The sequence below is a fragment of the Lipophrys pholis genome (genome assembly GCF_963383615.2).
Source record: "Lipophrys pholis genome assembly, chromosome: 8".
Taxonomy (NCBI): domain Eukaryota; kingdom Metazoa; phylum Chordata; class Actinopteri; order Blenniiformes; family Blenniidae; genus Lipophrys; species Lipophrys pholis.
Window position 1 is genome coordinate 11,034,025 of NC_137630.1, and position 27,118 is coordinate 11,061,142.

The following is a 27,118-nucleotide window of genomic DNA, read 5'->3' on the forward strand; positions in this document are numbered from 1 at the left end:
CCTGACCTCAGCTGTCAAGTCTGTGCAGGCCTGAAGAGAAGCTGCTGATCAAATCACTAGAAAACTGCAGCAAAGTTGCAGATGTGCATTTTCCCATTGTTTGATGTTAAAATGCAGAAAGCGGGTTGTGTCGCTGCTTTTAGTTTTTAATTCTAGAATATGTCAGCAAAACAGCACAGATCAATCCATTCATTAACCTTCTTCACCACTTCATTGAACTCAGGCTGCCAAAGCACTCTCACCTGACTATAGGTGAAGACTGAGCCATCCACCACACACTCACATTCACACTTATGGGCAATTTTAGAATTATTCTCAATCTGGAAAAAAACCCACACATGAACAAAGAGAACATGCAAACTCCACACAGAAAGCCCAACAACCAGGCAACAAGTGAAACCACAAGTACTGTCCAAAATGTTCATTCTAAGTTTAGAACTATGACTTAGTACTCCTTCAATGGAAAACACTGAATTCCAGCAGGGGCTTTTCAAAGTGTGGTGGGAGGATGACTTTAACTCATTCATATCTAAAATAGTGTGTTTTATTGAAATCTTAAAAAGTGTCTTCTTCTTCTGGTTCCTTTTTTTTCTTAGATCATCCTTGGCAAGGCATCGCCTTCAACCCCAGATTTTCCATGCTGCTAAAATTACTCCAATTTTCTCTATGTTAAATTGGAGTAATGAAGAATTTTACACTCTAATAGAAAAAAATATAATTTGACTTTACTTTTTTACCAAAGAGACATTTTTGTTGTTGTTGTGAAGTAAGTGATTTTTATATATGCCTGATGTGTATTTGCTCCTTCATTTTTCCTTTGTCCTTGATGAACTGACAGCGTGTCATAAAAATATTTAACCTGTGTTGCTGTCTGGAGGAAACTTACTATTTGTGGTGTCACCATCCACTGAACCTAAACCATGAACACGAAAGAGTAAATAGTGTTAATCTCAGGCTATCGCTATTTAAATCTCTGTATGTTACTGCCACTGCTGGTGGTCTGCCCTGCTCTTTCCCATGCTCCTCTCTGTTCGGTCACACACGAGCGTGCACACAAGTCTGAGGGGTATAATTTATCTCACTGGCTCAAAGATCAAAAATAGCATCTAACCACAAAATACCAGTTCCTAAATCTTTTCTCCGCTCTACAGAGTCGCTCAAATTTTCATTGACATTGAGGAATACTTCGAAATACAGATTTGGACAAAATACTAAACATATTGTGAAATAAGGGACAAACTACAAGTTATCAAATCACTTGCATCACAAGTCAAAGCACACAGTGTTCATAATTCATTTTTCCAAAGCTTGTTGACGGCTTTATTTAGAAGGTTTTTAATGGATAAACACCACGGCTCACATATGCACACAGACTCAGGGATTAAATGCAGGAGACAGGCCACGCTGACCCAACACAAACCAACAAACCCTTGAAGAAAGAGCGGCGCTAAGTGGCAGCTGTGCTAGAAATCCCTCAAACAGGCCCGAGAACAGCATCTAGAGGCCAGAGTGTACACCTGCACTCAGAGGAGACAGACAAACCTCCACCGGCAGCTGGTCAAACAACACACACACACGCCAGAAAGCCTCCAGCCTCTTATTTATAACCTCGCTCACACAGCAAACGGAGAGGATGCAGCCACACAGACAGACAGTAACAGCTGGTTACAGGAGCGCTCAGGTCACACAGGAGGAACGCTGAGCATTAGGATCAGAATAACACGGGGAGAGACGCCCGGGAATGCAGCTGATGTTTTTTTTGATCATCACTGAGCCCATAATGTCAAATATAATGAGAAAGGACTACCTGAATTTTCCAAAAAGTTTGAATAAGATAAATATCTTAAAATCCAATGGCCATAAATATGAATACACATGTTTTGATATGTATTATTATCTCCTAAAAGAAGAAGGTTGATTTAGAAGTATTCTTTAATCAATTCAGTGGATGTATGATGAAAACAACAGATTCGGATTGTTGCACTAATAAAACTCATTTATAAACTGTCACAAGAAATGATTTAGCTTCACGTCATTGCATTATCTGTTTTTATTCTAGTAAATTGTTATTTTAAACTATTACTAATTTATTGTGATCGTCTTTGAAATATTGCTTGTATTGTTTAGATATAACTTGAAGAATACATTTAAATAAATCAAAAACTTGCAATCAAACTTTGATTTGACAGGAATCACTATTAGAACTGTAAATATTACTATAAAAAGGAGATAGACGCTCTTTAAAATCTCCATGAGTACCAAGCCAACACACACGTCTCATAGTGCAGATTGTATCCATCGCTTTGCGATCATAAGTTGTACAGAATGAAATAGAACCTGGATGGATTCACCCTCATAAATTACTCTTTTTATTTACAAACTCATTGTTTCTGAAAAAAATATGCTGACTTATATCTGTACATCTTGCTTTGAGTTTGCTGGATCATGTGAGACGAAATCATGAGCACATGTGACTCATGTCTGTCAAATTAAAGGACAAATGACAGATACGTCCATGCAACCTTTGCTTAAAGTAGTAACAGCTTTCATAAATGTATAAGATCAATGGCTTTTCCACAAATCTCTTATTTGGTTAACAAATCTCTCCACCTACAATCATATGAGCTGTGACGATCAAATATCAGCCCTTTAAAGAGGAGACAAGTCTTCAATGTGCCTTATTTTGATACTGGTCTGACACTCAATCACACTGTCCTGCGTGTGCGAGTGTGTCACCACATCATCAGTCTTCAGTTTATGTAACTGACCACCACAGAACAAATATCTGGGAGGATTATCGCTGCTTCCTTGGCTTCTGATTCAAAGAACAGCTGCAGGCCTTCACTAAACCTTTTCATATCGATTTGATAGAAGTGAGACGCAACTCTACGTGCTGATGGGTGTTTGAAATAAGACATAACCGTAGTGCCACTGAAATTTGGAAGAGAGCAGAGAGCATTTTGAGACTGGCGTGCAGTGATATGGACTTTTTGCTTGATATTCAGGGTTGCAGGATCTGCACTCCTTGGATGTAGGGAAGTGAGCAGCTGCAGGTGTGAAGCTTGAGCTCATTGTAAAAAAAAACAACAACCCATAAACCTGAATGTCAACTTATGTGCAAAGTAATGCATAGCTTTCCCTGCTAAAAAAGCCTGCTTGACGTTATGGATCTGCCACAGGGTCGACCTGGGAATCAAACCCGGGTTTCGTTCTGTATGTGTGTGACTCAAAGGGCAACCAGTGTTGGTTCAGCGCAACAACCCCATTAGTGGCAACTGGGACAAATACAAACACAACGCATTTTAAAAACTCAAACAACTTTTCTCAAGTTTAAATTGAACACACAAAAAGATGTGAGTGTGGGCTTTCTAGACTGTTAGGTGTGAGCACATCACTGTCAAAGGTAAGGAGGATCTGTACCTGACGCGTGGCTCCTCTCGTCCAGACTGCGCGCGGCGCGCAGTCACTCACACACACACAGAGACAGAGACAGAAATACCGGAGGCTTCAGTCTCCGTCTGTCCCTGTCTGTAAGTCCAACTGGAGGTGTGGACGTCCTCCTGTCCGCTCCGGTTGTCCAGATCAGCAGCGCCGCGTCCTCCCGGTGCGTCGAAGCCTCCAGCGCCTGAGCCACCGAGCAGCGGGAGCGCGCAGCGGGGGTGCGCATCAAGTGAGCGGAAATCAGTGACTTTGAGAGAGTGACCCAAACACGGGAGAGCAGATCATCTGTGGCATGTCGTGCATTGTGTAGCCACATAGGACTGACAACTTTTTAAACCTCCAATAGAACAGTCATCTTAAATAAAACCGACATGTACCATCAAATTAACAGAGATGTGAGTTCAATCAAATAAGCTCGTGCCTCAACGCTTTATTTTGAATTCACAGAAATGTCAAGACGTATGTTTCTGCCTCACAGTGATGATATCCCAGGTGGACAGTGTGCATGTTCTCTCTCTGGGTTATTTACGCTCAACAGTTCAAAAGCATGCCTTTTTGGTTAATTGATGACTCTAAAATGAATATTGAATTAAGAAAAAAATGCATCTATCAATTCTAAAATGCATTACATGTTTACATTTTCAAGTCTCTGCCTGGTAATCTGTAACCTGGATGCTTTTAAATGTCGGGAAAGGAAGAGAAAATGAACTAGTTTGGTTAAACTGATTTAGATGTAAATACACAAATACACCATTTGTTTCCTGTTGATTTTTAAGTCATCCATCTTTTGCAGGAATATTCTCTTTCTTATTGATATTAATGTTTCGCTGAGTTCCTGCCTGATAATTTTATTGAATCCATCGTGTTGTTACACATCATACACACACAGCCCACATAGATGCCTGAGATGCCACTGCTGTTTATATCAGTGCTTCCTTTCTCGTGGGAACGATGAAGAGCAGCTTATTATTATATAGCTGAGGGGAAGTTCCTCTGTGGAGCCAGCTTCTCTCACTGACAAACATGCTGCTGTTCAAGTTTCCACTACTGCGCATCCAGGCAACAGTGCAATAGTTAGTGTGGTTGATTTAACAGTCCATGTGGAGGTACAATTACAAGGCCTTTTGGTTCTGACTTAACTTTATTTTTAACTTTATATCTCTCTGACATCTTCAGTGTGGGTGGTTTGGCTGTGAGACGCCGGCTTCACTGTTGGCTCTTTATTGTCCTTATTGGCAAAGTTCCCCTCTTAGCACAGTTAGAAAATTCATTTCCTGTTTAGGTCAGAGGTTATAACAACAACAGTGAGTGCTCAACATAGATGCAACTCACCAACAGCAGTTTGCTCATTACAGGGAGAATGAGCGCTGCGAGTGGAATAAATTCATTTTAATTGTTGTGTTGTTGAAAGAAGCTTTGTTTCTTTTATGCAAAAAAGCTTGGAGGAGATTGACGGTCAGTCAAAAGAGAGATGATTCACCTCATGTGATTGTCAACAGATCAACATTACATCATATTTTTACTCTAATAATACTATAAATAAGGAACAAAATGTCAAAATATGAGCAGCAGGCCTGAACATGTAGGCTGCACTCATGAAAAACTTGACAAATCTTCTTTGCAAAACACTTTTTCTTTGCTGTTGACTCTTGTTTGTTGTTTGCATGATTGTTATCTGAAGAAACATATTGGTAATTCAATAAATTCCAGGTCAGAACTGCAGGGAAGTGGTTTCATCCTCCCCACCAGCAAATTCTGGAGGTGATCTCTGAAAAAAATCTCTGATGATCTCTGTGATCTCTGCTCTGTGGGGTTGAGATATGTCATCTTGGGGAAAGGAGTTTTGTCCAAAAAGGTAATAGAACCAATAATGAAAAGTGTTTTGGCATTGGCAGAAAACATCTGGGAAGTTTTCATGGGTGCAACAAACATACTTAACTTTGCTACTCATCACTTATCTTTATACTAATATTGTCATATTTTCACATTTGTTTGATGATATTATTTGACATAGCTAGACGAATATTTTTAATGAAATCATGAAACCCATAATGTGTCATTGCTTATGAATTGAACAATGTAATTAGGAAGATGTATCTGTGCTGCAATTTCCATCCACTAGATGGTGGTAATTTAATCTGTGAGTGTGAAGCCACCTCACTTCTCCACATCACACTTCTTTTATCTCACTTTCCCTGAAACGTCATTGACTTATATGAAAAAAAAGAAAGAAAACAACTTACCAACTTCTTTCTACAAGTTTATTGAGCTTTAAACTACAACACAGTGGTTCACATACAATAATACAGCATAGTGATGAGTCTATATATACAGAAGTTCTGTACGGTGATTCTCCACATAATCATGTTGACGCTACAATATAGGCATACAGAAATAAATAAAACAAACATTTCTCTGAATAAAGTCAGCGTGCACCTTTCTTTTTGCATCTTACTATGTCATTGCACGCTAGTTTACTTACAAGATTAACAATATATAGCACATGTACTTTAGATATGTGGAAATCAGACGATGTAACAGCAGGTGACAATATAGTACAAACTCCCCCCTTTAATTTAGATTTATTACACTTAAAACAGGATGTCAGATAAAGGGGCCACTTTGGACATGTAAAGCCGGGTCTGAACAGGCGCAGAGGAAATTTTAATTAATCTCAAATATCATGAATGCAGATGATTTTGTATATATTTACATTTTTCTTCTGTAATGTCAGATTTGTCATTCCATTCCTTTGCTCAGCCGTGAAGAGGACACACCGACCTGATTGTTCATCAGCCATCACCTAGTTTCATGTCTTGGAGGACGACAATGGCGGTGGTCCATGGTTGCTATGATTGTGAATGTGAAGCCCTGAGATGTTGTTAATGCCATTTAGAGCATCAGGCCCAGTGGTGCTGGAATGAACGACGCTGTTATGGATCACACGAGTGAAAAGGGTCGCACACTTCAGCTTTGATTGGACTGATTTACACAGAGGGGACGTCCGGTTTACCACTACAACACATTAAAAACATGTTTGGATAACAAATGTAGGGTTTTATCATAGGGTGAGTAATATATGGTAAGACATTTTTAAAATCTGAATTAAAATGACGTGTTTTTTATATTTAGTGTTGCCACAAACATTTTCTCTTTTTTAATTCAGCGATTCACCATCTTTTTATTCACTAACCACCGAAGACATTCTGCTTTCTTCTCTCCTGATTGGCTGGTCAGGATTTGTCACAGAAGGATAACAGCGTCTTTTTCAAGCCTCCAACAAAGTGACCCAGATTGGTGGCTGCTTAGCTGGTGAAACCTGCAGAAACTACACTGAAAAACCTCCAGAACCGCTGAATCACAAAAAAGGAAAGGTACAATTTGGCAACTCAGTGTAACTTGAAATTACAAGACCCAGGCTGGGATTATAAATTCACTCTCTGTGGTTTCAAACTGTTGCCGTTTCATTGTTACACGCACCAGTTCAGCTGAGCTCTGACCCTGTAATGTGCAGAAGAAAATGGGTATTCATGAACTCGCAGGAGAAAATAACTACAACTCTATTAGGACTAATTCAATCTACTTATATGTGTTGTTGTTCTGAAGCTGCAACTCTCTGTCGGAACTACTATGAGCTGTTAGTCAGCATTTCTCAGTATACTATCAATAGGTGGTGTATAGAATAAGCTGCTCTAGAGGTAGTAATTACAAATGTATGCAAAAGAGAGCATGTTAATTTGATAGTGAGGAATCAGTTCTTGTTAAGGCTTGGTAAGAAAACTCACAAGGTGTGTGTGCTATGCAGGGAAGGAGCCACACGAGACAGATGCAGGCAGCTTTAACTACGATGCCCAATGGCATCATACAGCTGCAACATCACAGTATCAAAGCAAATACAAAAGATCTCCTCTAAACAGACTGCGAGCACACACTAGGTTTCCCTCTATTCTTGCAAATACCATTCTCACACCCAGTGGATGTTTTTGGTGTTTTTCTTTCATTGCATTTAAAATCACAAAAACAAATCCTCTCACTAAAGTTTTCTCCAAAACAGAAAATCCAGAGAACTGGGACCAGGTTCAGGATGAAGGGAAACCAGCTCTCTCTCCTGCCGACATCTGTCAGAGTCAGTCAGACTTCACTCGCAGCATACCAGCTCCTGACTAGAATCATGACACATGCAAAGATTTGAAAGCTAACCCACTAAGCGACATGCACGCAGAGTGTGGGTCTTCTCTTACAAGATGGTGTTACACACTGCACTCCTATTTACGACAGAGAAAAAGGTCATGTCTGCCTCCAGTATGTCATCCACATGATGCCCTTAAGAAGATGTGTGCAGGGGACGGATGGGGAAGGCTGTGCATTCACACAAACAGTTGCTGGTCAGAAACCTCTACTGGAATATACAGCACTATTATTTACAATGTGTGTGTGTGTGTATTGAGTGGTCAGGAATGGGGTCAGTGCCGGTCGAGTTCAGCCACCTCAGGAGGTAATCAGCATCGGAGATATCTGGTGATATCACAAAATCCGATCGACTTTGGAATCAATGAGGCGGTTAAATGAACCTTGTTTACTTACAGAAAATCTAATTGAATTTACCTGCAGCACTGACCAAACTGGACGGGACTGGACCCCGAACCTGAGAGGGCAAAGAGTGGTCACCGAAAGAGCGGAAAGAGCTTCATCTAATCTGAAGACTACAGGGCTACGGCTCTTCATCGTCATCGCTGATGCAGTGGAGGGATGAGGAGACGGGCTGCATGCAAACAGAATGAGCGGGTTGGGGAGGGGAGGGTCCTTGGACGGTACGCTGTTTGGTCATCTTCTGCAAAGAGACCAGGCAAAGAAGTCAGAACTAAGACAAACAGAAATGATGTGACTGGAGGAGCCTGCAGTCAGGAATAAATCAGACTTTTAGATTTACCTTCAAGCTTGGGTGAGTATTGGAATTAGGAATTTAGATATAGTAGTAGCAGTATGATAATCATAGCAGTATTAGTCGTAATAATAACAATACTACCAACAAAGTCCGTCGCACGTAGATATTACCAAACTTCAGAATGAAAACAATCCTTAGATCTTCTGGGCCTGAGCTAACCACAAAATCCTTGATAAAATATGAAAAAATATAAATTTCCTTCAAACATTTGTTGCAGAAACAGAGTAATTCAATGTGGATATGAGGTGAGAGCAATAAAGTGCATGTTAACAGATGTTCTTCTCTGTTAAACAATTTCAATCGACTTGTTCTTTGAAAAAAACAAAAAAAACTGCACATCTATCAGCAGGAGGAATAGCAGTAGTATTAGTAGTCGTATTAGGAGTTGCAGTCGTTCTTACTGATGCTAAGGTTGTTAGTGAAATTCCTAATAATTGAAGTGGACCACTCACATTACAGTGGATTCACAGGTTATGTTATATTAGTTAATCTTGCCCTGTGGAGCACGAGTCTTTGGAGGACTCCTGTCTTAGTTACCATGGTATTAACTTGCAGCGGTCTCCTGCTGAATGATGTAGTGCCGGTTTGTTTCATCAACCTCGCTGCTACAGTGAACTTCACTCCTGTTGATGCACAAATATAAACACTGTCAACCATATATTTCTTATTTACTCACTCTCAATCAATGATTAAACAAGTCAAACAATAACTGCTCACAATGAAAATAATGACATCTTGACAGGTTTGGTTTTTTTTGCAAATAGTGGCTCAAATATGAATAAAATAACTATTAGATACTTAATGCAGACTTGTTGGTAAAACAGCAAGAAACAGAAATGTGTACTTTCTCCTGTGAAAAAGTGCTCACCTGTTGTCATTGATGTCTCTGGTTTCACTGATGCTGTTCCCTGTTGGAAATAAAATAAGATGTTGATGTTGCTGCATTCGCTATTAGTTTTGATACTTCTCAGATATTAGTAAGTTTTTTTTCAAATATGGTACTGATATGCAACTAAAATGTCATATATGTTGAAATATCTGTGGAGGCGAACGCATAAACTCATATGTCAATATTAGTTTGTGTACAAGTTTGTGTGTAAGCATGTGTGTTTACCATTGTCAATGTTGAGTGGGAAGGACTCCAGAGTGTCTCCATTATATCTTCCTGCTCTATACCCCAGTGCTGTGGAGACTCTGTGAAATATAAAAGAAAGCATGAACACAGTGAACTCCAGCTATGTATATGAGCTCACAGGTGAAGATTACTAATGAGATCTTATAAAGTGATTAAAACTAAAGGTTGTTTGAGTGAAGATTTGAATATTTTCACTGTCTTTGGTTTCAATTTGACCTAAATGATAAAACTCTGGTTTTCCAGCCTAATAAAATTTTAATGCTTCCTCTCTGAGCTCCTTCCTGTCAGCAGGTTAGAGGTCAGTGTGTTTCAGTGCAAACACACAACAGAACAATGGCTGTTATTATTTGTATTATGTGCGTCACACACCATAGTACTAAGACAATACAAAATGGATGTATTCAGGCTCTCAAACCAGACTGATCTTTTAGATGGTTAGAACAGAACTTGAGTGCTTTTAGACACTCCCCACATTATCTTCAGGAAACATATGTGTATATCTGATCAATTTCTTATGTCGATTCTGTAATTTTACAGTTTGAACCTAAGCCCCTGCATACCGAATGCTGCTCTGTGTCAGAGACCAGGAAAGACCATCTGATGTTGAGAATCAGTGATTTGGACTCACGTGTTGCTCTGGACAGAGTTGGGGTTGCAGTTGGCGCTGGAGGAGGTCTGCTGTGTCACGTTGCCCTGGAAGAGGGCGTTGCTGTAGGTGTTGGCCTGTTCGCTGGCGCGGATGTAGCTGTAAAACGGGTTGGTGGGAGAGCAAACAGGCAGCAGCTGCTTCGGTCTCACCGGTTTGGCTGTTGGGAAGATATAAGGGTGTCAGGGTGGGCAAAACTTGACATCGCTACTGCAGGTCAATATGGTAAAATAAATAGAAAAGGTGTTTTAATATCAAATGTTCCATGTTTTTTGCAATTGCAGTTTTTTGTCTCCCATCCCATATTTAAACGTAGCACACATCTCAGAGTCGTACCGATCTGTGCTGCATGGGGGCGCCTCAAGGCATTCTTTGCCCTCATGGCATCTTTGATGCGGTCGACCTCCTGCTGGTAGCGGCGGCGGTCAATCATAGCGCCCTCCTTTGCATCCCTCAGTGCAGTCTCCAGGGCCTTAACTCTCTCAGCAGTAGACCGAAGACGTTTCTCCAACTTTGGAAGCTCACAACGCAAATCTGCATTGTCACGAACCAGCTGGAGGGAGCAGAGCGGAGGAAAGCTTGTAACCAGACTTCACACTCAAAGATAAAGAAGGAGACACATATTCATGCCCACATTACCCACGAGTACTAGGTTTCTCACACACTGGGGTCAATCATAAGAGATGTGCCTGCACAGTAGGTCACCAAAACGTTTGTTCACTTATTTCTACTCATCCACAGAAAAATGATTTTATCGGATCAACAACCATGTTCATGGTCAACTCGCAGGATGAATGGAAGCAGGTATCGGGGAATGTGGCATTTTGTCTGTAAGCATCGTAAATAAAGAGAAGAAAATGAATGAAAACAGGTTTGTCTTCAACCCCTGCAGCCACAATGAAACTCACACTGGGAGGTGAACAACTATTTGAGTCACAATCTGTGGTTTTGAAGGACTTCTGAGGGATTAAAAACTCTGACAGGTGTGTCGTTGGTGCAGGTACAAAGGACAGTGTCTTCCCAAATGACTACATCTAGGCTTAACACTACCAAAAGTACTTTCAGCTGAAGTTTCAGGAGTGTATCTCACCTGTTTGTGAACCTTTGTAAGTTGGTCCAAGTTATTCTCAAGAAAGGAAATCTTCTGCTTCTGGGTGCAAGACCCCCCGCTATCATCAGGTTCCATTTCGGAACTCTGCAGAGAAAACGAGAGGGTGGAACAGTGAGGAAGTGAAGAATTCAAAGTGACATCAAGGAGGAAAATCGAATGCATTGGAGCAGGGAACTGATGTCATACCTAACAGAGAGTGAGGGATTATAGAAGTTATGGAAGAAACAAAAAGCTACTAGCAACTGATAGTTATTTTTCTTTCAATAAAGGTTCAAGACTCAGTCGCACTGATCACAGGAGTCTACAGCCGCCACAGGGTGATGTGGTAAAAAAATGACCAGAGAAAGCATATTTTATGATTTCATTGGATGTTTTCATCCATTTGTAACCAAAAAGTTAAGTTCTTCATCCATAATATGACAAAGTCAAGAGGATTAGGGGGATTAAGGATTTTTATTCCTGTTGAGGTTTGATGTGATTTTATTTCCTAGGTCACAGATCGTTTACTGCCCTCTGAACATGATCAGAAAACTCCCAAAATCCTTGAGCATCGATGAGTCAGTGCCTTACTTTTTTAACCCGCGACGTGAGGTCTTGAACGAACAGCTTGCGCAGGTTGTGGAGGGTCTGGAGTTCGCGGGCCTGGAGGACAGAGAGATGCAGAGAGGATGTCAGTGAGACAATGGTGGAGGAAGCTGAAAATATAAGGGTTTTTTTCTTCTTCTTTTTTTTTTTTATATACTCACGACAGTCTCCTCCAGACCCTTCAAGTCCTGTTTGGTCTGCTCGTGGCGCTCCTGCAGAAATCTGAACAGAAACAGGCGAAACGTCACTGACACAGAACATCAGTTGACACATCTGTGTGATGATCTGAGCGCCCTCTGGTGGACATTTGGAGAACGGAGCTTGATGTTTCTGCATGAAATTTTACATGCGCAAGACTGGCGGTCTACTGAGAAATGCTGTTCCTCTCTGGTACTCACGAGAGCTCCTCCAGGCGCTCGCTCTTGGTGCTGTCCTGGCTCTTCAGACGCTCAAAGTCGGCGCGGACCTGAGCCAGCTCCAGCTCCATCTTGGAGTTACGGCTGGAGGAGTGAAGTGACAGCAAGAAGTTCAAGGGAGAAAAAGAAACACGTAATGAAATACAGTGAAACATATTCAGTAGTGAAGTTCATAGGATTTAACTATGAATTATATCGTCTATATCTGTGTGCAGAAGCAAAATTTTGATTGACGTACTCGGTGAGTTCGTCAATGACTCTCTGCTTCTCATTGATCTCATCCCGCAGGCGCGCCAGCTGCTTGTGATGGAGACCACGGTGAGACTCTCCCTGCTGACGGAGAGATTTCTGGAAGTGAAAATAACACATGCATAGTCTCTCTTAGAAGATGCTGACAGACAGAAAAAAACTCTGAGATGAGAAGATGACATTGATTTTGTTTTTTGAGTGCATCTTACCTTCCCGTTTCCATCCTCGGCCTCGCCTTTCTCGGCCTCCTTTTCCTCAATCATGGAGTTATCTGGCAGAAGGGGAACACGGTGAATCGGTCAGGAGCAAAAAACATATTACATATCTGCATTTTGTAATCATAGTGTGTTTTTTCTTCCGTGTATGCACATGTGTGTTGTGCATGGTACCCTGGTCTTGCAGCTTGGCGAGCTCCTCGCTCAGGGAGTCGTGGCTCTCCTCCAGCAGCCTCTTCTTCTGCTCCACACTCTGCATGTACTCAGTGAGGGAGCGGATCTTAGCTTCATGCTGTACGAACACAAAGTTAAACCCAAAGAGAATACATCAATGCCATCATTCCATAATCTAACATTTCTTCTATATCAGAGTTTATTTTTTGTCTCACACTTTATTGGTTATTTCCAATAACACCTGCTCATCCTTTACAGTCCAAACTATGCAGATGCACATCAACAGCGATAAAATGAACATGGAGATTAATACAAGTCTAACACTGTGTACCCGTACAAAAGAGTGAAAAGGTAAAGGGGTCAAACATAATAAAATGCTGTTTACACACTCCATCCCCTTTTTCCCTTTCCCTCCATGCTTTACCTGTGAGATGAGGAGCTGGCAGGAGGACAGCTCCCTCCCGGTCTCCTCCATCTTGCGGTGGCACTCCACCTGCATGTTCTCCAGCTGGCGGCATCTCTTCACCATGCTCTTCACCTCCGACTTGATCTTGCTGATGTAGAGGCGCGCCACGGTGAACTCCTCCTCGATGGCGCCGCTGATCTCCACAGGCTGAGGATTGGAGGAAAAATTAAAGCTGCCTTTTATTGCTGTTTTTCAACGGTATGAAGGCGGTAGAGTGAGAACGTCCATCTCTGTTATCCACCGTCAATCTTCCTCACCAGCTTTATCTCTCCATTGCCCACGATGGTGCTGAACTCACTGAGGTCCCTCATGAGCCCGTTGAGGACGTCAGCGATGCGTTTCCTCTGCTGACTGCTCACCTCCTGCATACGGGACAACTCCGCCTCCAGCTCCATCAGACTGGCCTGGAGGAGGGAGAACATGTGTAAGAGACTGAATTATATATATATACATATATATCCAATTCAAAGCCGATAACTATCAGGGCTAAAATGATGCTTTTCCCCTCTACAGATTTGATCCCTCTTAAAAATAATTCAGTAGAAGTGGGATTTGCTGACGAGGGAGAGTGCAGGTCGCTCCAATCCCTTTCTGTAAATCACACCCTGCTGGTTCGCATAACCTCTGAGTCATGACCATTTTCATTTGGCTCTTTTCTGCACTGGCTTTCTGACGGCCATTCAAATGAAGTGTTTGAAACAATTTTGTATGAAATGCCTCATTTATGAGAATTACACAAAAAATGGTAAATCAGGCTATTAGATAACTTTCAGATGATCTAATTTTGTCATTGCTATGATTTATGTGTATTTTCCACTCATTTAAACTGTGCTGCTAACAGTAGATTATTGTACATCCTATTTTTTTCAACTTGAAAAACAAACATAACTGTCATGTGCTATGATTTAAATATATTTTCCCCTTATTTAAAATGCTGCTCCCAACAGGTGTTTGTATGTCCCTTTAGTCCCCCTCCTGTCCCCAGTCTCAGCTCTCATTGTGTTTTGTGTCCGTCTCTTCTAGATACCATTTTCTGAGCCAGCTGATCAGCCAGCAGCTGGTTCTGCAGGCCTTTCTCCTCCACCTCCTGGCTCTTCTGGTCATAGTTGATGGCCAGCTCCTCCAGAGCCTGCAGCACCTCTTTGACCTCGGCCTTGGCACAGTCACTCTCCACCTGGAGCCTGCCCAGTTCAGCCTGGACCTTGTCGCCATCGCCCCTGGACGATGCCAGCAGCTGCAGTGGGGAAGAAAAGTGAAAGGAGAAGGAGTTAAGTCGGTACATGGAAACATCTTGAGGAGCTTTGGGTAACCCATTTCAAGATTGAAACCGGTAGGTATTTTAAATGCGTGAGCTTGCATGTTCTCACCTCATCCTGGTCCAGCATCTGCTGCTTCAGTTTCTCCACCAGCTGACACTGCAGGTTGATCTCATCATCCTGCATCAACACAATCCTCTCATCAACACGAGGCAGGTGCTATTAGTTTATTTCTTTACTGTAACAATGCCTCAGCAATTGATATTATACTAATGAAAATCTTTTTTTTTCTTTTTGAAATTGTGCCAAATTCGTAATGAGCATGCATTTGTAGGATGAGGAGGACAGATGACTATGTGGCTTGGATCCATAAAAAAAAGTTTGCCCATGAACACTTTGTCTGATGCTTGTTTTGAGCTTCAGGTAAATCATCAAACATCATCAAATGAGAGTCAACAAGAAGTTACTGACATAGAAGATTTTGCAATTTTCTTGTATGCTGCAATAAAGATATTCAGCTCTGCTGCTCATCCCACAAATGCATGTTCCTCACAAACTTTGCACCATTTCCAGGCTTTCCAGGCTAAGATTTATTCCCAAGAATCTTATAACATAGAAATAATTGATGCTTCCCTTCATGTGTTCATTCAACAGGGATTTCATGTTAAAACTGTTTAAAATGAACAACTCAGTGTTGATATGAGCTTTTTTACTGATACGAAGCCAAAACTGCTTCATTAGTAACGTGAGTGATGACGTTAGTGTGTTTCAACCTTGTCGTCCAGCTGCTTGTACAGCTTGCGGATCTCCTCCTCGTACTTCTGCCGCTCCTCTTCAGAGATGCGGACCACGATGGACGAGGTGTCGTTGTCCAAAACGGGACGCTCCTCCACGGTCTCGATGCGGTTCACCACTTCGGAGGTGGTCCGCTCCGTCTCAGGCACGTCCTCTCCTGAGACGCAGAAGACAGAGGAGTGAGGATTGTCCACAATACGTGGACGTCGGCCCGTTAGAAAACGTTTCATCTCACCGTTTCTCCAGCGGTTGAGCTCAGCCTCCAGCCTCTGGATGGTCTCCTTCATGGTCTTGTTCTTCTCCTTCTCCTTCTCGTACTTCTTCTTCCACTGCTCGGCCGTCAGCTCCAGGTTGATGGAGGCGGTGTTCCTGATGGTCTTGGCACTGTGATGGAGGAGATGGGAGGCAGAGAGAAGTTCTGATTTCAAATAACGACAGAATAATAATAATAATTATCATAATCAAAAATCATTACTTTTAGGAACCATGTGGCCAGCTTGGCATTTAATATTTAGAATATCACAATTAAAAAACTGCTAAAAACTGGTTGTAACACAGATATATTGTCAATTTTTTTTAAAGTTATTTCACTTAATTTGATCTATACAGCTTTACAAAAACATTATGAGATAGTAATATGTTCAAACAATTATAAAGGTAAAACATAATCTTTTCCCCGGAGACTCCCCTGACTACTTATAAGACAGGCTGTGGCCCCCTGTGCGATCTCTGACTTGTCAAAACATTACAGAGAAGCCAAACGCTGGTAGACTCACTCCCACCAGCATAAAACCAGAGAGTAGCTTTAAGGATCTGCTCTCGATTCTGGAAAGTGTAATATTCTAGTTTCCTTAACATATGCTAATGTGATTTTGAAAGCCTCAGAGCGATAGAAAAGCTGTGTGAATGAACTGACTGTATCCTGGATGGATCAATGTATTTACCGTTGTCCAAACATCAGAGTGGACTTGGTCTCTGCATCATTGTAGCTGGAGGGAGAGCAGCAGATAAACATGGTGGTCCGACAGTTCCCACCGAGGGAGTCCTGCAGGATGCGCGTCATCTTGCTGTCACGGTACGGCACGTGAGATTTCTGCAGGAGATCCAGAGAGGAAGAAGGAAAAGGGGGATGAGTCGGGAGGAAAGCAATGTAGAGAGATGGAGCAGTCAACAACGATCAGAGAGAAAAATGAAAAGGGGGAGGATAACATGAAAAGAATGTGTGCACTGAGCATGACAACACACTAGCAGACATTAGAGTTAATGTTTTAGAAATGAAAATTCTACATATTCTAGTGGTTTAGTGCTTGATTTATGTTGGCGTCAGTCACAGAAAAGGTTTTTTTGGGGGGCTGATTTCGGTGTAACTGTATTTTCTGAACCGCAGCGTCAGGAGATACCGGGGAACGCAGGAGAACAGCTCACCGTGCCCTCAGCCAAGGCAGAGATGACGTTTCCAAGAGCAGAAAGAGACTTGTTGATGTTTTTAGCCTCATCCAGGACGGCACCTGCAGCTCCAGTCTTACTGACCTGGAACAACAGCAGAAAGGGTGTCAGTCAAGCGATTCACAGCATAATGATAATAATGATTTTCTAATGTTCATCTGAGACTGAATGTCTCTTACCTTCTCACTACCAGCCAGATCCACCAGGTAGAGTTTCCCACAGAGCTTCTGCTCCGTCTCCACATGTTCCTGCTTGATGTTGATCAGGAAAATGCTGTGGCTGCGAGAGCTGTGTTCGTTCATGTCTGCGCAAAGAAAGAGGCAACACCGCAACATAAGCAACAGCATAAAAAAAATTAAACCTCAATGATACCGTGCATGGCAAAATGACTAAGATATTAAACAAATGGGTCTTTATGAGTCCAGATTATATTTTTGACCAAATCAAGAAGCAAAAATTAGTCAAAGTAGTGCCAACAAGATTTTGTGAGAAAGCAAAACAAGAAGAAACTATATGATTTGATGACATTGTCAGATTCACCACAATTTGTGCATGCATATGTGTGTGTGGTTGTTTTTCTCCCTGTGTTTTATCCAGAGTTTAATCTGCTTTTACTCCAGAGGAGGACAAAGCTGCATAGAAGACTGTAAGAAATCATCTCTCTCTTTCTCTCTTTTTTTTTTTTGTGCAAACCCAGACGCTTACACAACCCAAAATGCAGCTTTTCATATTAATCCGCCGCATGGTGAACTGTTCCCTCCAGCAAAGCAGTTAGAAATAATGAGGTTGCTCAGTTCAGGCCACAACTTTCCCTTTTTTATTATCTGCAGTAGAATTCAGGAGGCCATGTGAACATACTCGTGTAAAATTGCTGGATTAAAACTAGAAGCAGATTAATTTACCTAAATAAAATTTAAAGTGAATCTGAACGTGTTCGTCCAGCGAAGAAGCCATTACTGCAGCAGGGCAACGTCACTGAGATAACAAACAGCACCGATCTGTTTTACTTCCTCTCAGACGCCAAGTTCAGGTTTCTCTGCAGATGATATCTGAGGACATCGGTGTCTGCAGAGAGTCGCCCCTCTAACCTGCTCTCAGCACGCCGTCCTGCAGCACAGTGAGTCAGCACACAACCCTGACACACACTGTCTCACACACCGCCGCTCACAATCTCTCACTTACTGCTTGTTTTCATTCATGTGGTTTTTCCTAAATTCCCTTTGAAGAAACAAAGAGCATTCTTTTCACTTGTGAAATAGTTTGGAAGATCTTGCGACACACCCATCATTTCCCCCACAAGAACAGAGATTATAAAGCTAGCACCAGAAGAGTGTGATAAAAGTGTTCTCATGGAGCTTAAATAAACATGTTCATCTTTTTTTTATACATTAAATATATACTGTTTATGATATTTTTTATAAGGAGAATGAAATTCATGAGTATACGTGTCATTTTTTATGAATTCACTCTAATTGTTTTCATTGTTTAACAAACTATATTCTCTTCAATGAAATGTGTCCTGATCCCTTGGTGTGCTTTTCTTTTCAATGCCTCTAAAAGTCCTTTTCATATTCAACACAGTATTGTGTATAAATGTGTTTATTTATGATTAAAATGGCTATTTATGGTGCTGAAGAAAATATAATTTTTTATCAAAAATGTATTTGTCTGCACCTAATTTGCCTCATTACTGTATTCTGATGTCTTTGGCCTGTAATATCTGCACTGTGCCTTTAAGATGACCAAACACTACCGTAATGCATCACATATAGAAGAAAACGTGAAGATTATCAAATCAATCAAATTAGGTGTGTTTTAGAGTGTATTTTGTGCCGAGAACCATTTTTATATAAATCGACTGGCCCATCTCTTTTGAGACGCTTTATAGATCAACGGATTTACCCTCTCGCATCCAATCCATTTTTAATTAGCAGACAAAAATACTTTTGACTGTTCAGCCTGTCGACAGGATATAAACGTGACGGAGTCAGAAAACTACTGCAGACTCAGAGTCTTTAAACCCATCAAGCTGTTTGAATCTGGAGGTTTTGTGCTTTCAGACTGTTTCAAACTGACTCAACAGCATGAAAGTGCTGATATCTGCATTAAACTTGTTTCTCTGAATGTTTGTCTTTCTTAGTGGTGGTTAATATCTGATGAAATAGACAGGATATCGCAGATCATCATACACAAATATTCCCATTTCTTAAACATAAGCTTTAAAATTCAGGTCCCTGGAGAAAAATATTAGAGCTAATAAATCTATTAGCACAGTAATTACAGAGTTTAATCTATGAACAATTACACTGACTGCATTTGTGGAATGAATGAATGAATGAATGAATGAAACTCTATTTAGCTGTTAGAGGACAGACTGCACTCCTTTTTCTCATTTATTGTGGTATAAGTTATAATTCATTGACTTTAAGCTGAATCTGAGTGTTACTCTGACCTGTGGATTCGCTCACTGGCTTAATACCTACTGAGAAATTACAATCGAAATGCAAATTGACTGCAGTGACTCTGTTCATCAAGGACACACGTGGAGAAACAGCGAGTACATGATAGAAAGTAATGTTTGTAATGTAATGAGGTCAATTTCATCCTGGTATGGTCAATGAAGCAAACCTTTTTTTAATGCTTGATACAGTTAATTTCTGCTGTTCTGTTTCAGGATGTATTGCTTAATTTCAGTGTGATTTTGTACTAATGATGAGAACACATGTACTTATTTTGATTGTATTGTTGTAGGAGTGTAAAAAAAAAACATGTGCAATGTGCATTAACTGAGTTCTACTGTCCTTTTCTCCAAGATGAATCAAAATATCTGGCAGGTATTCAATCTCTGACGCACTGCCAAATTTCAAATGACTAGTGTTTGGGTGCAAAGCTCAGTTTGTCTACTTTCCATTAGTTTTATAATTTAATAGTTATCATAAATGATGACGGAATTATAGTAATGATAAGTGCACAAGTCAAATCCTTTCAGGGAATGAATACAAAACAAATCAAATGGTTAGAAGACATTTTTAGCCCATTCTTAAAAGCCTCTCCGTTGTTATTATCACTCAGTTTATGTATATTTCAATACTTGTAAGAGGCTCCAGTCCTGAAGATTATGCGTGGTGGTTTTTCAATGCAGAAAAGAAAAGAACCACAGATTTAAAGACTTCTTCACAGAAAGACTTGCTTAATGAATCTGCTGTGTGCTGAGGCACAAACTCCATTAAATGTGAACAATAGTAGAAGTGAGCAGGTGGAGATTTATTACAGTAAAGCAGTCTTGGTGTTTCTGTTCAACATAAAACCCCACAGCTCATCTGACCTCGCTCTCTTTTCCTTTAGTCTGCAGCCGACTTCAGCTGTGTGAGTCAGCACAAGACTTCCAGAAAGAAAGAAAGGAACGCAGACAAAGAGCACTGAGCACACTGCACTGGACGTTATTCCAATATTTCTCTACGGGGAACTTCAGTTTCCTTATCAACATTAATGTAATATAGTTGCTCGAAAAGCTGAGGGATTATTTTGCCAGAAAGATAACGTTGCAGTTTGACTTTGTGGACCACATAGGTTTTTTTTTCCAGGCATTTAGTTAATGATATTTTCTGTTCGGATGCCAAAAGATCTCCATAAGCCTTAATGCTGCAGTGGTGGAGCCATTAGTCACATACAGTGTTATTACTGGACTGTAGCCGAGTGAGTCAGCACCATCGAGGTCAATGCACAGAGCACTATTCATCGAGAAGAAAGGTTTTATTTCTTGTTTGGTGACAATAATAAAAGCTCTCCACTGCTATTTTACTGCAAAAGTGCTGTCTTACACTCACTTATTAGCAAACAGTAGGAGCTCTTTATGTTTGCTACTGGGAATAACTATTCAGAATAAAAATGCTCCAGGCAGAGATGTTGTTGTGCTTTGTTATTTTCTCCCAACGCACCCGGTCTCGACCCGTCACAAGACAATGAGTTGCGTCTGGCAGCATCTTATTTCTTTTAATGAGAACAAGTGAAGCTTAAACAATTGTGTGCTGTAACACACAGATTACATAACAAGACACAAGAGGCTACATGAACCAGGCCGTCACTTCACGCATCAGTAACCAGCAGTGAACAGCACAAAGACTCACTTTATCTGTACAAAACAAAGGAGATGAGCAAAAAAAACAAAAAAAAACAGACACCTGTCTGTCATGAATGTGTGCAAAGTGTATAATCTGTGAACAAGATGTGGAGAAGAAAACTCACTGGTCACAGCAACATGGCGGTTAGATTTTCCCTCATCGATCACATCCATAACTTCATCAGGGCTGGAAACAAAGCGCTCAGTGCATCCCTGAGGAGAGGAGAGGAGAGGAGAGGAGAGGAGAGGAGAGGAGAGGAGAGGAGAGGAGAGGAGAGGAGAGGAGAGGAGAGGAGAGGAGAGGAGAGGAGAGGAGAGGAGAGATTAGATCTCGTGGAGACACTTCACAGACAGATTTTCACATAAACATGCACACTGCTTTCACAAACCTTCACATAGGGCACCCTGTTCTTGTCCTCATGGACAGACAAGTTGGTTTTTGTCACTGGAAGAAAAAAAAGTGAACATTGGAAAGATGAATTCAGGAACAATTTTTTTTTAAAAAAAGACCAATGTGAAATTACACCGCCCCGTAGATTGTTTAGACTCACCATCCAGAAGATCACGGATTTTGTCCATGTAGATTTCAAAATAAGAAACCTGGTGGAAAAAAACACATTGACTTTAGATATTTTTGTGCAGAAAAGTCACATTTGAATAATAATACAGTTTATTTATTATACGATGACCAACAGAGTATGTGAGGGATGAGTTGCTGCACCTTGATGTGGAACTCCAGGTTTTCATCCATTGCAAAGATGTGGTTGAAAATGTCCTCAGCGATGCGAGGAATGATGCCCATCTGGTGAGGGTCGTGCAGCTTGCCCTGCAGCGGGGAATCCCAGACGAAGATATAATCAGATGTGAAACGATAAAAGCTTGCAAAGGTGAAGGGTTAAGGCTAATCCTTCACGTAACAATCCTTTTAAATCAGTGTAAAATGTCTGGAAAATAGAACAGGATGGAGTTTTGGAAAAAGAGTATCTTCTTGAACCTGCACTCTGCTTTTGGAAACATGAGTCGTGATAAAGTTTTTTTTTCCTCATTATTTGTTCACTTGATAGTTTTCCATGACACTGACAACTTCTGCAATGCATTTTTAACGTCACACAAATATATTCATGTTACTTAATTGTGTGAAATGGATTTTTTATCTTTCTGTGTAGCATAGAGTGCTTCACATTACAAAATAATATGTTACTGATTAGGATTGCACGGTATTAGGTAAACATCTGATATGGGATAAAAAAACAAACATACTTTAGCTTCTGAAGCAGAGCAGTTTGTTGACTTTGTGGTTTTAAATGATTTCTTTGTGTTATTGTGCCTCTGATTTCTGGCCTGTTGCCATCTGGTATGAAATAGAATTTAAAATTAAGCAAAATACAATCTAGTGCAGTACGACTCCATCTGAATTTAGTGACTGCATATAACTTCATGAAGTTCGGAATTTTGCAATATGTACAGCATCTGATGTCCATATATTCCAATAATAATACATTTGCAATATTTCAAGGAGCCGTACTGATGATTACTGGTGACTTTTGTTCTAAATGAAACCATTTGAGGAGCTGCTGTCTCTCTTTGTTCTCCTCCAACGAGTGCAGCTCATGAATAAACTTACCATTAAATGGTTTTCATGATTCTATTTCCTGCAACACTGTTATGCATAGCTCTGTGTGACTACTGAAAAGTTACCCTCAAGCAAAATACTGGACTGAAATAATGGCTGACATCAAACAGATTAAATAAATGATTTCTAACTAAATCCAGCTCCGGCTAATGCACCAATTTAATACAACTAGGTGCACACTATTAAAACAATCTGAATCACTTTTTAAAGAAAGAACTAGAAACTGTATCGAAGTACTAATTTGAGTTGTCTGACAATGGTCGTGTACATCTGCGTTGTATTTTACATACAAGCTGCACTTTATACAACATTTATTATTATATTCTAATTATATTCTATAATATCTACATTCTATATATTATAATTATATATTCTACAATATAATGAGAAACGAAAATAACATATTTAATATTCAGAATTGGCCAAAAAAAAGTGATACACAAGCGATGACTTGCAGTTTGAAAGGAAGTGATGTGAACTAAAGGTTGATTTGAAGAGACATGTTTATTTGGGTAATTATTTATTTCATTCTGCACACTGTACCTCCATAGTGTGAGTCTTCCCGGAGGAGGTTTGTCCATATGCGAAGATAGTGCCATTGTATCCACACAGCACATCTATGAGAGAAAAAACCAAACAGAAACATGAAGTGTGGCCACAGCGGGAAACTTTTAATAATGTGGAACATCTTCACGTGCTTGTCCGTACCTTTGACAATCTGCTTGGCGCAGCTGTTGTACACTTGCTCCTGGGTGGTGTTGGTGGGAAAGACTCGATCGAACGCGAAGGACTTTCCCTGAAACGGAAGAGTTAATAAAACATTGTAAGGTAGAATTAAAAGAGAGATACTTTTAATGATTCCATATGAGGAATCTATAACACTTTATTTCATTTCCTTGACAAAAACTATGTTATGTAAACATGTAAGGAAAAAAAAATGATCGTTCATGAAAATTGATCAAATGATTTTTCTCAACATAATCTTTTAATATTGAAAAGAACCAGGTCGATCAGGCCATCGTCACTATAGAGCCAACAACTGATGTGGTCACTGAGTGAAATCCTTGAAAGTGACTGACTCATTCATCATAAAACCTTAAAACCTCATCTCTCCATGGAAAACAGTTCCTGTATAAACCTCAAGACAGCAGTTAGAACGATGAGTAATCAATCACACAGGTGGGTGTGAGACAGGAGGATGATGAAGATCAAACACTGCAGTTTGACCTGGCAGGTGTGCAGGAAATGCCTCATTGCTTGTGTTTCTGTGGACGGTTTGTTTCACAGTCGTTCCATCTTCACAACAGTTGATACAAAACAATAGATGTTATTAGGAGAGAGAAAGAAAACCAGCCTCCGGCTTTTCCTAACGGGCTGGTGATATAGATGAAGATACAGTCACGCTGTTATCGAAAACCAAAGATCTACTAGTCAGCATCTACAAATCTTTCTAGATATCCAATGTTTCCGTCTTATATATTCTTTTCAGGGTGATTTAGTGCTTATCCCTATTTGCCTCATAACAGTAACATTCCTGGTTCAAGTCCGGTTTGGACCCTTTCTGCATGTAACTTGCATGTTCTCCCCATGTGTGCATGGGTTTTGGTTCAAAAACATGTGTTTGAGGTTCATCTAAATCTCTGTGTTTTCAGTGTGATGGACTGGCAACCTGTTTATCGGAATTTTATTGCAAATGGAAATCAAATGTTTTTTTGTTTGTTTTATTTTTCTTTGCTTTGAATTACCTTTCTACCAAGATAAGTTGATATTTAATACAAAACAATTATTCTCACCAAACCCTGTTTAAAATAAATGTATTTTGCGATGTATTCTGACACATTTTGGATAATTTTTGTCAATGATAAATGTTCATTTCAAAGTTTATAAATGGAAATGTATTCAAAGTCTGAAAACCCCTGGAAACCCTCTTTTTGTGTTGTTGCAATAGTAATCCTGCTCTCAGAAAATAGGATCTGCTTCAAGGAAAATACATTGATCTCTCAATTCAATTCAATAATTTCAGTCAAAAAAATCCCCAAAAACGTAAATTTCAATTTTAATCAAAATATAAATCATATGAAAGTCACCTTGTGTGCAGTCCAAAACAAGCCAATCTAAAATGAACAAATTAGAACACTCAAACAATCTGAATCGGGGGAAAAGGTGTGATAGAGAGTATATTAAGATTTGGGATCAGCTGCGTTTCAGCTGGGGACTAGAACCCCTCGAGCCTGAAGGGGGCAGCAGGGAGCACAAAAAGGGGGGGGGGGGGGGGGGGGGTTACACAAGGTCTGCAGTATTCTTGGAGGGAACTTGGACGTTAAAAAAATAACTTCACACTAAAGTCTTAAAAAACATCAGACTCAATGAGTGCAGCATCTATTTACTAGATGTCAATGGTGTTTTCAATCACAATCTGCAAATTTAAACTTTTAATCCTGTAATCCAATGAATTCTTTGTCCAAACACAGAGTGATGAGTGACTCAGCGAGGACCCAGCTATTAAACTCCTGAATGTCACTGTCCCATCTGATACAGGGGCCACAATGCAACACAATAACACGAGCTGCCAGAACACAAGCCGTATTAAATGTCATTAACAAATTGACTCATCTGCAGGCCGCCCCCCATGACAGAGTGATTTACCACAAGGAGAGACATCCAGTCCCAGGATGGGAGAGGGAGGGAGGGGGGGAGGGAGGTGGAGATGTGGGAGGCACACAAAGAGACATAAAAATGATGAGAGATGAGGAAAGGAGAGAAGGCGATGAGTCAAATGAGAGAAACACTGCCAGAAGACATGGAGGCATTTAGAGGCTTTAAAAGAGAGTGAGGTGGACAGACAGGTGGAGCCAGCAGAGAAAGCAGGTCAGTCCATGATGCAGGAGCTAAATGATTATTGATCCTCGCTCAAGGCAATTAGAGAGATCAGTTTCTGACTCTACTGTCCAGCATCGTGCCGAGAGGAGAGAGGAAGGTCAGGAACAGCCGCTTTCATTATGGCTGATTCCTCTCTCTGCACACAAGATGATCACTGCTGATAGTTCTTCTCCTTTATGTTCCATGTGTGCTCATATATACACAGTTTAATGTGTATTCTGATCATTTTCACCATGAAGATGATGTTAGAGGCTGCTCTTATTTTGACAGGCTGCTGTTCTGAGTGTCATTAAATAAAATTGATCACTGAGGCTGATGTTTGTTGTCTCATTTCACCGGCTCTTTTGGCTGCAGGCTCAGGATGGATACAGCGTACCACATGGATGTTTATGTTTACTTCTGTTTAAGACCTCTCTATAGGGAAATGGTCATTTATTTCAACTTTTTCACCAATGAAGCTGTATTAACAAAAACAATGTGACAATGTGTGGGTTTGTTTTTATGACTCACGAGGTTTTCTTATTTCATTTTGTTTACATGTTAGATGTAGCAGATCCAGTTAGTGTTTGGTCTCTAAAGTTTTTTTCATTAAATACTATGAGTCGTATCAGAAGTAAACAGAGAAATATTAAACGTATACTAGAACTGAATAATTCTTTATGTGAATACGCTGTAGAGCTGAAAAATATAATTTGTGGTTAGAAACCACCAAAGGTGAATTTACAGAATGGGTTCGACTGGATCGGGTTCCATCCTGCCTGTTTCTTACATTTCAACATGATCATCATAGACCCCCCACCTCTGCAGCCACACCAGTCTGCTGAGTAATGAATTTAATCGGATGTATATTATGGATCAGGCTTACTCATGGAGGGTGATGACACGGACTGATGGGAAAATATATCAAAGCAGTTTCCAGGAGGATTATGTAAAGATTTCTCTATGATAAAGAGAGCTTAATGATAATCTGATCAGGAAAGGTTTCATTCATAACAGGCTCGGCGCAGAGCTGGTGTGAGGCCTTTATGTGCGCAATTCAACAACATCACCGTCCTGCACCGTCACGCTGAACTACATGTTGACGGTGTTGATAAATCCCCTATCGGGACCGGTGCTGGGTGATTCTATTCCAGCCCGTCTCCGAACCCAAACAGATGGCAGGGCCTGATGATTTATGGATGAAGCGAGGCCTGCACGCGCGCACAACAAAGCGTCTCTCTGGCTGCACTCACCCCGACGGCGACCGTGTCGTCTCCTTGGAACTTGGGCAGGAAAAGATCCCCGCGGACGATCTCCGACTGGTTGAGAGGACGAAAGCGACACAGCACTCTAATGTTGCACTCCGCTGGGACGTCGGCCATGGCGCAGATTGGAGGATGCTGCTGCTGCTGCGTTCTGCGGGGTGACGGAGGAAGAGGATGCTGCTCAGGAGGAGGATGCTGGATGCTGGATGCTGGAGGCTGGAGGCGGTCAGATCCGGGCCTGAGCTCACGACGAGGCAGAAACACACACGACGTCCTTTATCTTGACAAGAGAGGCCGGCGGATTTAACCCGACAAGCTGAGAAAGCTGGCTTTTACTTGATGCGCAGCTGGACGCTGTGTG

General features: G+C 40.8%; 1 protein-coding gene across 1 annotated transcript; it reads right to left on the reverse strand.

Annotated features, from left to right (window-relative positions):
* Positions 1 to 5,690: 5,690 nt before the first annotated feature.
* kif5aa (kinesin family member 5A, a) lies at positions 5,691 to 26,874 on the reverse strand (the record flags this gene model as incomplete). Its single annotated transcript, XM_080469988.1, has 28 exons — positions 5,691 to 8,272; positions 8,924 to 9,009; positions 9,255 to 9,294; positions 9,501 to 9,580; positions 10,150 to 10,327; positions 10,504 to 10,720; positions 11,258 to 11,362; positions 11,849 to 11,920; positions 12,025 to 12,085; positions 12,262 to 12,363; positions 12,518 to 12,627; positions 12,738 to 12,799; positions 12,918 to 13,035; positions 13,342 to 13,530; positions 13,641 to 13,787; positions 14,411 to 14,617; positions 14,751 to 14,819; positions 15,413 to 15,818; positions 16,379 to 16,527; positions 16,860 to 16,964; positions 17,060 to 17,184; positions 21,126 to 21,213; positions 21,390 to 21,445; positions 21,552 to 21,600; positions 21,722 to 21,826; positions 23,177 to 23,250; positions 23,342 to 23,429; positions 26,746 to 26,874. 27 exons carry the CDS (start codon positions 26,872 to 26,874, stop codon positions 8,931 to 8,933), a joined length of 3,210 nt encoding a protein of 1,069 aa, XP_080326114.1. The 3' UTR covers positions 5,691 to 8,272; positions 8,924 to 8,930.
* Positions 26,875 to 27,118: the final 244 nt, after the last annotated feature.